The sequence below is a fragment of the Ursus arctos genome, unplaced genomic scaffold (assembly GCF_023065955.2).
Source record: "Ursus arctos isolate Adak ecotype North America unplaced genomic scaffold, UrsArc2.0 scaffold_30, whole genome shotgun sequence".
Taxonomy (NCBI): Eukaryota; Metazoa; Chordata; class Mammalia; order Carnivora; family Ursidae; genus Ursus; species Ursus arctos.
The window spans coordinates 23,120,353-23,133,621 of record NW_026622986.1 but is presented as its reverse complement, the minus strand read 5'-3'; the positions used below and the strand labels follow the sequence as shown (position 1 = coordinate 23,133,621).

The 13,269-nt window shown below is 44.1% G+C and overlaps 1 protein-coding gene across 4 annotated transcripts in view; it reads right to left on the bottom strand.

The window, feature by feature from the left end:
• Window positions 1-13,269, bottom strand: part of FAM171A1 (family with sequence similarity 171 member A1) — a 145,820-nt gene that overhangs the window by 38,208 nt on the left and 94,343 nt on the right. For 2 of the 4 annotated variants that reach the window (XR_008956572.1, XM_026479022.4), the window contains exon 5: window positions 11,117-11,293. The exons of the other annotated variants lie outside the window; for them this stretch is intronic. Coding sequence is in view for 1 of the 2 variants with exons in the window: in XM_026479022.4 (XP_026334807.1) it covers window positions 11,117-11,293 (177 nt within the window). In the remaining variant the exon portion in view is untranslated. The remainder of the gene's footprint in view (window positions 1-11,116; window positions 11,294-13,269) is intronic. 4 annotated transcript variants of the gene reach the window in all.

Genomic DNA, 13,269 nt, shown 5'->3' with positions numbered 1-13,269 from the left:
GATCAGTGCAGTGGTCTGTTTGGGATTCTGTCTCCCTCTCTTTCTGCCCCTCCTCCTCATGCTCGCTCTCACTCTCGCTCAAATAAATAAATAAATCTTAAAAAAAAAGTTCAAAAGATAAAATGACCTATCTACAAGGTTTTCCAGTAGTGCATATATTTCCAGGATTAAATCTGGAGTGGTGAAGCTTTGCCTAAAATAGGCACCAGGCCAGGACTATCTTTCCTTCTGATGATTTCCAGACCTGATTAATATACAAAATTAATTTAGAAGGGAAACAAAATTCTTACGCAATGTGTTCAACTTATTTAAAAAGTCATTATGTGTCAAATATATCCTAATGTAAAAGACTGTAGCTCATACTAAAGTCTGAAACCAAAACAACTTTAAAAAAGAAACTAATACAGGCTATAAAATTTCAAAATAAAATTAAAATAAAAAACAGCAATGTAATGTAATACCTGATAAGTCTAGGGCACTTGTCACTTGCAACATAAACACGACAGAGATGTAGGGTGACGCTTCTTTTGAGCTCGGTGTGCCTATGATTCGATTCAAACGCCATCTTTCTCTAGCTGAACTTGCCAAGAAGTTTTCCTCTTTCAATAGACTCTGATCTTACTTTTCCTTAATATGGTGGGCTCCTTGGTGAATGACAGCTACTCCAGTTCTAGTCTATCCACTAGTCTACTCCTAAGCGTATATCCAGGCAATGAGCGTATCCGATAGCTTTAAATTCTGTATCGAATCCTGATGATGCAGAATATTCTTTATGTTAAGTTTTATAAGATTAATATCAGATTTTAAAATCCTTGAGGACAATTCCCATACACCAAGGAAGCTCCTGGGCCAACAGGTTTCAGTTTGAAAAACCTGGAATCTTACTCAGGAAAGCCTAGACCTTGGGGTCTTCGTCCAACCCAAGTCTTCCTCCTTGGGGTCCTCACCTGTGAGGAGAGGACAATAACGTGGTTGCTGCAAAGATCAAGGGCATGGAGCTGCGAGAAGGAAGAGCAGGGCTGGGCTGAAGTTCGGCCACCAGGCAGCCGGCTGGGCTTGCTCCCTGGGCAAACACTTGCTCGACTACACCAGGGGACTTATGTGCCTGCTTTACTCAAATCAAAACCTGTTCTGAACTGTAAGAGTTATTTGGAAATAGGGAAACAGAAACGACATTCAAAACATGGAGCAGCTCGTACAAATAATGAAACAAGGGTACCAGCCAATCAGATTGGATACCTGGGGCCTCCCAGCTACACGGCAGCCTTGGCTGAGAGTGGATATTAAATTTAAAGACACTAGGACTTCCCTGTACCTGTCTTGCTTTCTTACATCATGCTTCACCCAAACCGCAGAAGCTGAATATGGGCTCCGTAATAGTAGTGATGATTATAATAATGATGGCTGACATGCATAGGGCTTTTTATTGAGTGCAAGGCGCTGTTCCATTTTATGGCTCAGGGAGATTAAGGGACTTGCTCAACATCACACAACTAATAACCTAGTCGGTTACTAGGAAGAGCCAGTGTCCAAGTCCAAGCTGCCTCTATCAATAGGCTTCACACCCTATATTTTATAGACTCCTGCTAAATGCTATACTATCAGTACAAATTCTATCAAAAATATCTCTTTAGTTATCCATTTCAGTGGAGAGAACTGAAAACAGAAGACATTTTAAAATGGTTTGGTTTTAAAGTAAATTATGGCAGCTTCACCCTTCCTATTTTTCACCTGGGCTGACATTAGAACGAGCAATGTTAGACACAACGGTTAAAACACAGGCAAAGCAAGGGGGCTTGGAGGCTTCCAGGTGCCGGCAGGAGGCTACAAACTTGCCACAGGAAATTCACAACATGAATATCCAGTAAGTGGGAGTTAAGAGTTGACAGTAAGACACATTTCCTTTCAGGAGGAACATTCTGATCTATACAGACTCCAAGGCCTCCAAGTGGGCAATGGTCATTTGTAAATCTCGCCAAAAACGGTTTTGGTTAAACTCTAGCACGGGAAGTTCTAGTTCTGTATACAGTGACACTTTGAGAAGACGAAGTCTGTAAGAATAAGGTTTCAAAACAAAAATGGCCCCTAATCACAACTACAACGTAGCTAACGTGATGGCAATTCTCTGAAAATTTTCATTTCAGGGCTGGCCGGGAGTGGGGGGTGGAGGGCCGGCTACAAACACAAAAGGCTTAACGATTCCTAGGAATGGACTGATATCACAAGAATGTTTTTTTTTAGTTGCTAGGCAACAATTGAAAAACAAATATCCATGTTCTGAGATCACCGTGCATCCGGTCTCCCATGGGCGGTGCTCGCGCTCCTTGGCCTGAACGCACTCCCCTCGGACAACAGGGGCAGTGCGTTGCAGCGGTGATGCTTGTGGTCTGTCGTGGCAAAAAGATGCCACTCTGTGTCTCGAAACCACGGCCAGTTTGTTGGCCACGTGGCAGCTGAGATTTCTGGTCAGCCAGAGTTCCGCCGAATACCGCCATTTACCCAAATAAGTCCTGTCCCTCCCTCCACTGTTCCTTTTTGTCCTTTACATCATTTCAGTCGGCTTTCTTTGCAGGTAAATTACGTTGGTTTCTCCGACATATCCAACAGAAGCCTGAATACACTTTTCTGGGCAATTTTAACATCTGGGAAAGTGGAGACTCCTTTCCTGAGAGTTCTTTCTTTGTTTCTAAGAAACAGCCTTCATGGGGATTAGACCTATTTCATACCATCTTTCTTATGGACCTACTGACATCACACTTCAGATTAGGTAAGTCTGCTTCCTTCTTTGTAGTACTCTTAACTACGGAGTCTATTCTTTTTGAAAAAAAAAATAAATGATGGTATGTATGGTTCTAAAATTAATATCACACACGTAAATACGCACTTAATTGCTAGAAACATGAACTCCCTTCCTTTGTTCTAACTTTTGCCCAGCCCGTGTGATATAGTTCATCCTTGTAATTCCGTCTCTACAGCTCAGTATTCAGTATGTCACCTTCCCTCCTGATGTGTGGCTCAGGATAGAGAAAAAGATAAGGCAGGGATATTATGTTTATTTTTTGCCGGTTCCAAACATAATTTGGTGCTACGAGAACTCCCATCCCTTCCTCCTCCCCAAAAAACAATGAAATGGAATAAAGCATCCAGATCTATATTTTGAATCAAGCTCCACTTCCAAGCAAGGGCAGGCTGGCTGTGACTTACCTAAACGGACTAAAGTCAGAGAGCACAGCACCAGCAATAACGTTCACCATCTGAAGCCGAGACCGATCCCCTCCAGGCCAGCTATGAGTGGGGGTCCTGAGTGCTGCTACACAGGCTCCATACATGCATGATAAGACGTGGTTCAGTAACTGCCATTTCTATAGCAACCCACACACACTCTGCAGGCTGTGTTTTGGGAAAGCAGTTAAAACTGGATTCTACAATGTAGCTCCACTTAGAAGATGCTTTTATTTCTGTCATCTCGTTAGAAGGAGAGTATTCAAATCCAGTAGAACCCAAGTGATCATTAAAGGGCAGAAACCCATCACATCCAGGAACCGAAAGGTTGATGTCTTTGCCAATGTCACTCGGTCACTTTCAATCCAAACCACTGACCTGGTTTGCATGTTCAGAAGTGACCGTTCCCCAGGGCAGCAAGTCAGATCACAGTCTGACAACCCGGAACTTCGGACAGCCATCTGCTGTCCCAGTTCTAGGCGAGAGAGCAAATGCCTGTAAAAGCACGCTGACAATCATCCCTGACTGCCCAGAAAGCCTCGGCTACGATGCATTCACCATGACCAACAAAACCTCGTGTGCCAGCCCGGGGAAGGAAAACTGCTTCCTTCAAAAGACAAACTTCAGCCCCACATGTGACTGATGAGGACGTGTGCGCGTCCACGATAGCCACCCCCCCCTCCGCCCCACGACACACTGGCATTGTTCTAATTTGCAAAAGAGGGCCATTAGGAGATCGGAAGTTCAAGAAATCCACTAATTCCTCCAAAGGGAGACTTGTGCTCACTACACAGAGTCCTTCCTTGCAGCACCAACCAAGAGGCATTTTAACACGACGGCGTCAGCGCTGCACGCAAATGCAGCAACGGTTTGAATTCTAGTATATGCAAGCTGCACTTCTTAAAAAAAAATCCTTTTTATGGACAGTGCATATAACAATGAGCCACCTCAAACTGCTATGACATACGAAACAAAACCCAGCTTTACTTATGTTCCAAGATAGTGCTGATCTATTAGGACATCCTCCAGTGAACATGTGGTGAAGGATGGAGAAGCTAATTTGCATAATGGAAAATTTTTCGCTTGTTCCAAAAGAAAAAAAAAAGACAACTGTAGCCATTAAAAAGAAAAAGGAGGAGGAGGAGGAGACAAGAGTAATAAATGGCAGCAACAAATACTGACTCCACTCTAATGGTGTCTGAAAGGGAGCACCTCTAGGTCCCTCTTCCTAAGAGTAAACTTTCGGTTATCTGGTAGTCATGGACTGCGGTATTCGAGCGGGTGTTGAAATGTGGATTTATTTTTCAAATAAAAGTCCCATGGAACTAAAAGCAATTTCATCTTCCTTTACAGAGTTTGAAGTCCTGCCCTATAACAAAGATGTCATCAGTCTGAACATCAATGCTCACTCCCGGCAAAATGCTGGAGGGGAGACCCGGATGGCAGAAGTATGGACTGTGGCCGCCACGCACCCCCACTTCGGCCCTGCAGGCCATGAGCGTAGAATCTACATTCTTCTTCTTCTTCTTTTTTTTTTTTTTTTTTTAAGATTTTATTTATTTATTTGTTGGAGAGAGAGAGTGCACACGATCACAAGCAGGGGGAGGAGCAGAGGGAGAGGGAGAAGCAGGGTCCCTGCTGAGTAGGGAGCCCAATGCAACTTGGGGCTCGATGCCACCACCCTCGGATCATGACCTGAGCCAAAGGCAGGCTTAGCCGACTGAGCCACCCAGGCATCCCCAGAATCTACATTCTAATACTAGAATGGTAAGAGCTTCCCTGTTGAATGCCTTTTAGATCAAGGATCACATTTTTCTGTATGAGGTCATATAGTAAGTATTTTCAGTTTGTGGGAACATTCGTTCTCTGTCTCAACCACTCAACCCCATGGGTGTAATGAGATAGCTCTCATGCAGACCATACACAAATGGGTATGGTTGGGTTCCAGTGTCTTAGTCCCTTAGGGTTGCTATAAAAAAATAATGTACGAGGTGGCTTATGAATTACAGATATTCATTGCTCATGTTCTGGATGCTGGGAAGTCCAAGATCAAGGTGCTGTCGGAATCAGTGTCTCATGAAATCCCACTTCCTAGTTCACAGATGGCAACTTCTTGCTGTGTGCTCCCATGGTGGAAGGGGTGAGGGAGCTCTCTGGCGTCTCTTTTAAAGGGCACTAATCTCATTCCTGAGGGCTCCACCTTCATGACCTCCCAAAGACCCCAGCTCCAAACACATGGGGGGGTTAGGATTTCAACTTATGAACTTTAGGGAGGAGGATACAAACATTCAGTCCATAGCATTCAATGAAATTTTATTCAGGGGTGCTTACATTTGAATTTCATATAATTTTCACGTGCTATGAGATACTCTTCTTCTTTTGATTCTTTCTTCAATCATTTAAAAATGTAAACACCATTCTTAGCATTGCTGTAGTTTGCCCACCCTGATTTAGGTGAACAATTCTTAACGGATTCAGAGATTGCTGTACCTGGCTGTTAAACAGTTTGGAACTACAATTACTTTCATTTACCTTAAATGCACATAATTTAAAGTGTTAAAATGGCTTGAAGTGATTAGTGTGTTTGAATTAATCATAAATAGCTGCTAATTAGTAAGTTGTGTTTTATGCTTAAGACGTGTTCCTACTTTTTTCCTGATCTGATAATCCTGTCTTGGAACTTTTTATTTAACCAAGAAAACTTAATTTCTACTTAAATAATGATATTATTGATTAAATATAACAAAATAAGAACCTTAATAATAAAGAAAAAAACAGTAAAAACAAAACAAAACACCCCAACCTTATGAAATATGTAGACGTCTATTGAGCTTAGGAAATTAAAGAACATAAGGTTTCTTTGAATTGTCCATCAATCTTAAAGTTTTCAGAAAACATATTTTAATTCATTTGATTATTTTTGAATGACTATCCAAACGTTGGCTTTTCTGTGTACACATACAAGCTGTGATAGCCAGGAGTTGGCAGTTAAATTTCTCGCAGTAGATGCTAGGTTAAAAAGACCATTTAAATGAAAATAGATCAGGTACACAAGGAAGGTTCCCAATGGCAAAAGGCTCGATGCTGTGGGGGTTATTTCCAGAGAAGAGATAAAGAATCGGGTAACTTACATTTCAGGGGCTTCCTAACAACGCACATTTGTTTCCACTGACTTGTGTACTGTGTTAATTTCCTGATGCTTCTGTAATAAATGACCACGGGCTTAGGGGCTTAAAACAACCCAACTGTACTCTCTTCCAGTTGTGGAAGTCAGAGGTCTGAAGTCAGTTCTGCTGAGCCGAAGTCAAGGTGTCAGCAGGCTTGATTCCTTCTGGAGGCTCTCAGGGGAAAATCTGTTGCCTTTTTTAGCTGCTTGTGGCCACCTGTGTTCCTTGGCTTGTGGCCCCCTCCTCCACGTTCCAAGGACGTCACTTGAGTCTCTGCTTCCGACACCCTGTTGCCATCTCCCCCAGCTCCGATTCCTCCAGTCTCCCTCACAAGCACCTCCGTGATCACAGTACGCGCATCTCTCTCTGTACGAATGTATAGGACCGTCTTCCACGTAGCGAGTCCTCTTAAGTACAAATGTTATCTCATAATATATCAACTGCCCTGATAGCTAAGAAACTGCAAGGCCCTGCCTGTAGGTATTTCTTTTTTTTTTTTTTAAAGATTTTATTTATTTATTCGACAGAGATAGAGACAGCCAGCGAGAGAGGGAACACAAGCAGGGGGAGTGGGAGAGGAAGAAGCAGGCTCATAGTGGGAGAGCCTGATGTGGGGCTCGATCCCAGAACTCTGGGATCACGCCCTGAGCCGAAGGCAGACGCTTAACCGCTGTGCCACCCAGGCGCCCCTGCCTGTAGGTATTTCTAGTATCACTGTAATACGTACAGTGTAAGCAAGAGGGGCTACGTTACTGTTTAGGGGATGGAGAAAGAGAGAGCCCGCTCACATAATGGGACAAGCTATGGGGACATCTTCACACAGCCGGGGAAGGGCACACCATTGGTGCAGTAGCAATGGTGGGTGTGCAGAAGACAGTGTTCACTTGAAATGAGGCAGAGTGATAGGCAGGGCGGGCTCTGAAGGCATCTGTGGGCGTGAGAAGCGTGGACTGCGTCACCATGAGGAGCTCGGGGACAATCTCGTGTGGGAAAGTGGTCTGTGCTTTGGAAAGACAACCTACATAGTGATACAGAAGACCTAGTGGAGGGAAGGAGAGGTGGAAGGTGCTCAGAGAGATGCCAGAATTGGCCGGAAAAGAGGGAAGAGTCTGAAGCAAGGCAGAGGTAACGGAGAGGAGGAGGGGAGAGGGGAAGCTTAAGAAACGCTGATCTGATGGGACTAGCAGTGGCTGTAGGTGGGGCGGTGAAGCCAAAGAATACAGTGATGATAACTCTAAGGTTTCTACTCTGATGGTTTGGTAGGCGACACCCTTAACCAAGATAGGGAACATGAGGAGGTTTGGATGCTGGAGTGAGAGGAGTGGAGGAGCCTCAATTTTAGGCATGTTGGACCTGACTTGATGGCACATCCATAAACTGATGTCTCCTGGAAGGTCAGAAACATAGCAGAGACGAGGACCTGGGTGCACAGGGGGCCGTGGGAGTGAGGGAAGCGGTGAGATGCCCCAGCAACTGATAGAAGGGAAGTTAGCAGCTGGGCAGAGGGCAGCGGCCAGCAGACAAGAAGGACCTGGGGGGACACTGAGTCAGAGAGCCAACAGAGGAGGGCCCTTCACGAAGGAAGGAAGACCTCCAAACGCTGCAGAGACATCGAAGTGGATGAGGAGGTCACCTGCGTTCAGAGTCGTGCAGCTGCTTGCGAGCTCTGGGACACGTGTTTCCAAAGAGTGGGTGACAGGAGTAGGATCATAGTGGGCTAAGAAATGGAAGCAGCACATGGAGAACAATCCCTCAAGAGGTCTGGGCTAAGGGGAATCTGGGAAAGTGGTTGGGAGGGCATAGTTCGTGAAAGCCTTCTACAGGATGGGGAGACTTCTGTTTATAAACTCTAAAGATGTCCTTTCTCTGCGCTAGGCACTCTACTAAGCCTTTCACAACCATTAATTCTTTTTCTCCTTGGAGTGGTTAATTTTTTGTGTTGACTAGGCTAGGCCATGGTCCCCAGATATTTGGTCAAACACGTATGGATATTGCTGGGAAGGTATTTTTAAATGAGATTAACATATAAATCAGTAGGCTTAGTAAAGTAGATTATTTTTTATAATGTGGGTGGGCCTCATCTAGTCAGTTGAAGGTGGTAAGAAAAAAGACTGACCTCCCCCAAGGAAAAGGGAATTCTGCCAGCAGACTACCTTTGGGCTCAAACTACAGTATCGGCTCCTATCTGGGTCTCCAGTCTGCTGGCTGACCCTGCAGATTATGGACTTGCCAGCTTTCACAAATGTATAAGCCAATTCCTTAAAATATATCTCTTTCCTCATTTGTGTGTATATATATACACACACCCACACACCCACCCACCCCCACACACCCTATTCGTTCTGTTTCTCTAGAGAACTTTGTCTAATACACGCTTTGTAACAACATTAGGTATTATTATCATTGCCATTTCATAGTTGAGGAAACTGGCACAGAGAGGTTAAGTAACTTGCCTGGGGCCACACAGCCAGTGGATAGCAGAGCCAGAATTCCAATCCACTGTGCCCCCAGGCCCCCTGGTCTAAACCACATGCCATGCTGCTGCTCCAAAGTACTGACTTGGGCACATTTGGGGCCAACCAGGAGGTCAAAGGAAGAGAAGCAGAATATACAAGGGACTAAGAGCCTCGACAAACGCAGGTCTTATATGAATGAGAAAACAGGCCCAGGGATTTGCCCAAGGTGGGACTTAAGGCTTTACAAGGAGCAGTCCCAGGTTTTCAGGATACAAAATGCAAGCTGTCTCCCTTCTCCTTCCTAATTTCTCCCGTGTTCTTCTGAGACTCTCCCAGTCACATCCCTCTCAATCTGTCTTCTTTTGGGAGCTGCTGGGCTCCTTAAGTCCTAAGTAGTTGAGAACACACATCAGTGGTAGCCTGTCTATCTCAGTGCAGCATATGTTAACGCAGTGGCACCGTCCATCCGTCAACGTCAAGTTTCGTACGTTTTTAGTAAAATCAGTGAATTCCACACAAATGATTATGGCTTCTGTTAGTAATTGTTTGGAAAGCAAAACGAAGCAAAACAAAACAAAAAAAACAAAACAAAACCCTACCAAACCCTGAATATCCAACAGGCATTTCTTTTCAAATATAAATTCCCAGAACTATGATTTGACTGCTTATGGAATTAGCTATCTTTGAAAATACATTTGACATCAAACATCTCCCAATAATCTTTTTGCATGGTCTGATACTTTAAAATTCTGGGCGAGGACATCTGAAAACTGGTATTTTCAAGCTTGACTTTCAAGGGACAGGGTACTGAAGGGGTATAAGAATGAAGATGATATGAAAATCTAAGCACATAAGCATGTGAGCCCATATTTTTGTGATGAGCATCAAGTATAAAACTTCCTAGAGAACAATCTGGAAAGATCTATTAAAAGCTTTAGAATTTCATACATTTTTAATCCAGCAGTATCACTTCCTCCAAAATTTTATCCTAAGGAAACAACCATGGCCATGCTTAAAGATTTAGCTACAAAGATTATTCATCACAGCACTGGTTAGAATAGTAATGTTTTCTCTAATTATAGGGCACAGAGCAACCAAATTATGACACATTGTCATAATGAAATACTATACAATTATTAATTTTGACATTGCAGACTCACAGCTGATGCTATGTAAAGATGTTTATGATATGCAAGTGATTTTTAAAGGCAAGACACAGAACAGTACAGAGCATATAATCCCATTCCTGTTAAAAATATATTTTGCAGAAGGCAGCCTTTCTAAGATGGCCCCAGGAATCCCCACCTGCTGGTGTTCACACTCCTGTGCAGTCCACCCCACCCTGTACCCACACTGGGCCCTGTGACCAACAGCATCTGGAAAGAAGTGACGGTGTGTCACTTTGACATTAGGTTGTAAAAGACTATGACTTCCATATTGCCCACCTGTGCTTCTGTATTTTATTTTTTTCTCTTGGGTCATTTGCTCCAGTGAAAGCAAGCTGCCACGTTGTGAGCAGCCCTATGGAGGGACCCCCAGGCAAGGAATGGAAGCCTCCAGCCAACAGCTACTGAGGAGCTGAGGTCTGCAACAGCCCTGCGGCATTGGTCGCCAGCCCCTGCCTGGTGCTGAGACTAACACAGCCCTGGCTGGCAGCCCGACGGCAACCCTGCTGGAGGACCTGACCCAGAAACCACCCAGCTAGGTTGTGCCTGGACCCCTGACCCTCCCGAAATGTGAGCTAAGCGATGCTCACTGTTATTGAAAGCTGCTGAATCTTAGGGCAATTCGTTGTGCAGCAACAGATTACTAACACATGCATGCATGTGAAACGACTGGAAGGACATAATGCAAAATACGGTGAGCGGTTTGTCTCTAGGTGGGAGGGATTATGGGTCATTTTAGTTTATCTTCTGGGATGTTGTCGGCAACATTTTTCCTTTTTCATCAAACTTAAAAACCACATGAACAAGAGAGATGCTAGAACCTAAAGAGTAAAAGGCTAAAGATGAGGGGAGCTGACCTCTAATAACCTTTAAAGACTCAAGTGAGTTAGCTTAAATGCACAACAAAAACAAAAACAAGAGCAGCTTCCCGGGAGCGTCCCTGCATGGCCCACGGGCGGGAGCTTCACCAGCCAGAAACCACGCAATGCGCTGTGAGCGGCAGCGTTCAGTACCTTCAAGGAAAGCGGACTTGCATGAGCTTCTTAAAAGGAAAATCGAACAGTCATGAAGTCACCTGCTAGCCAATCACAGGAGTCTTGCTTACCCAGCTTCTGGTCAAACCGCCACGCCGCGACATAGGCATTGTGCCTCAGATTGCTCTGTGTGGCCAGGGGCACGGTGACATAAATGGGACCATCCACCAGCACTGGCGTTCCATCGCTGCTGAGCAAGTGGACGCTGACGGCCGTGACTGGGGTCAGGTCATACCTGGTGCCGTTTCCTGGAAGCAAGAGGGATTCTCCATCACATGCGCAAAAGGGATCTCCGTGGGGCTCATGCCACCGTCTGCATCTGCCGGTCACTGAGTGTCGTACCTCCTATATGCCAGGGACTGTAATAAGCACTTTCCATTTATAAAATCCTCACCGCACCTTTGTGTGGCAGGCAAACCCACATTTTACACACAAAAGACAGAGGCTCACAGAGGGAAGCAATGGGAGCCGGCCCCAAGGGCCGGGGGGCCCGTCTGGGACCTCAGCTCAGGTTTGCCAACTCCAACTACACTACAGTGCTTTGCTTTCAAAAAGGGGCCTCCAAAGGAAAAGACTCCTCTATAACGTGGGAGGAGGGGATGTGTAGAAATCCCTGAAATCAACTCCTAGACAAAGTCAGCCCCATGCACGTGTTAATTACTTGGCAGAGCTCCATTGTGAAACCAAATGTTTTGCATTAGAGACTGCTTAAAAAAAAAAAAAAGGAACTTTTTTTTTTTCAAGGAGTGCTTCAAAATCCTAACTTACTTCTACTAAAAGTACACTACTGAAAACATGGACTTGAAATATTTATGAGTTATTTTAGTTGCCATTGTTATTTTGATCTGTTTAAAAGGAATTTAATATCCCAATTATTCTACATTAGAGGGCTTTTATCTGAGCTGATGCTTTAATGACTGCCTACTTCATAGATAAATCAGGGAATGCTTATGACAGCGATATTATATTTATATACTTAAGTAATCCATTTTAGGACAATTTTTCTCCAGTGAAATATAATATCACACAAAATGTTTTCTGTTATAATTTTAAATCTTGAGCACAACGACAAAAGCACGGTGATAAAAAAAATGTAAGCTCCATTAGACCATAATCTATAGGATTTCTTATTAAGCTACTTAGTTACTTACCTACCCATCAACTACCTGAGCTAATGCGAACCTCCACTTAGGGCTAGATGTAAACAAGTTAAAGCAAGTCTAAGTGAATTTTAGAGTTTCAACACAAGTTATAGCTAAACCCTTCGTAGAGCAATTTATATGTAGGGCATGACAGCACTATCTTTTACAATTTATACCCATCTCTGTCACTGAAGGAAAAGGCATGATAATGGGAATTTCATCAAAAGGTCCACGTTGGAATCACAGGTTCAAGTTCTGAAATCTTTCAGTCTGGCCATTTCACTTGAGGGTAAAGAAAACCCAAACCCAGAATTTACCAGATTTCTGCTCAAAATATCTTCTGGCTTGAGACCTAAGCATGCCAACTGCCCAAAGGGGACACAGAAGTCAAGCCAGGCCTACAGTGTCCCTCTCTAGGTTCTGTCAGACTCTCTGGATGAGACAGAACTGAAAACCAAGAGAAATTCAGTAAGTCACTAGACTTTGTATAAACAACTCGGACATAACGTTCTCAACTGGGGGTGCTGTTGCTTTTAGCAAACCTGAAGCAGGAGGTCTCAGAGGGAAGCAGCAGGTAGACTAGGAAAGCATTCCAGATTCATCATTCTTCTTTGCCTCCCACTTAGCTCTGCGTCCTCAACCCCACTCAGCAATTCTCCCTTCCTATTTTTTTGCACATTTCCTGGCCCAGGCAGCCGGGGTTCCAGTACCAAATGCACCCGCTAGCTACATATGTGGCCTCGGGGAAGTTACTTCACTCCTTGGGGATTTGTTTTTCTTATCTGCATTATCTGAACTAGATGCTTTCCTATGAGCCTATGGAAAGAAAACAGACTCAGCTATAAACATTTAGAAGTAAGTACAGCATTGCAGAAAAGGGCATCTTGATTTGAAGCAATATGCATTAGGTTCACGTGATTTAATGTTCTTTTAAAAGCTCTGTTAGGAGACACAGCAGCAGTTATACCTGCTTTCTCGAGGCTTCTTTTCTCTTTCTCAATGCCCTGCTAAATGCCCACTCCTACTCTATGCCTTCCAAAGCACTCTCTCTTCACCCTCCCACTCTCTTTATTCTGGAACAA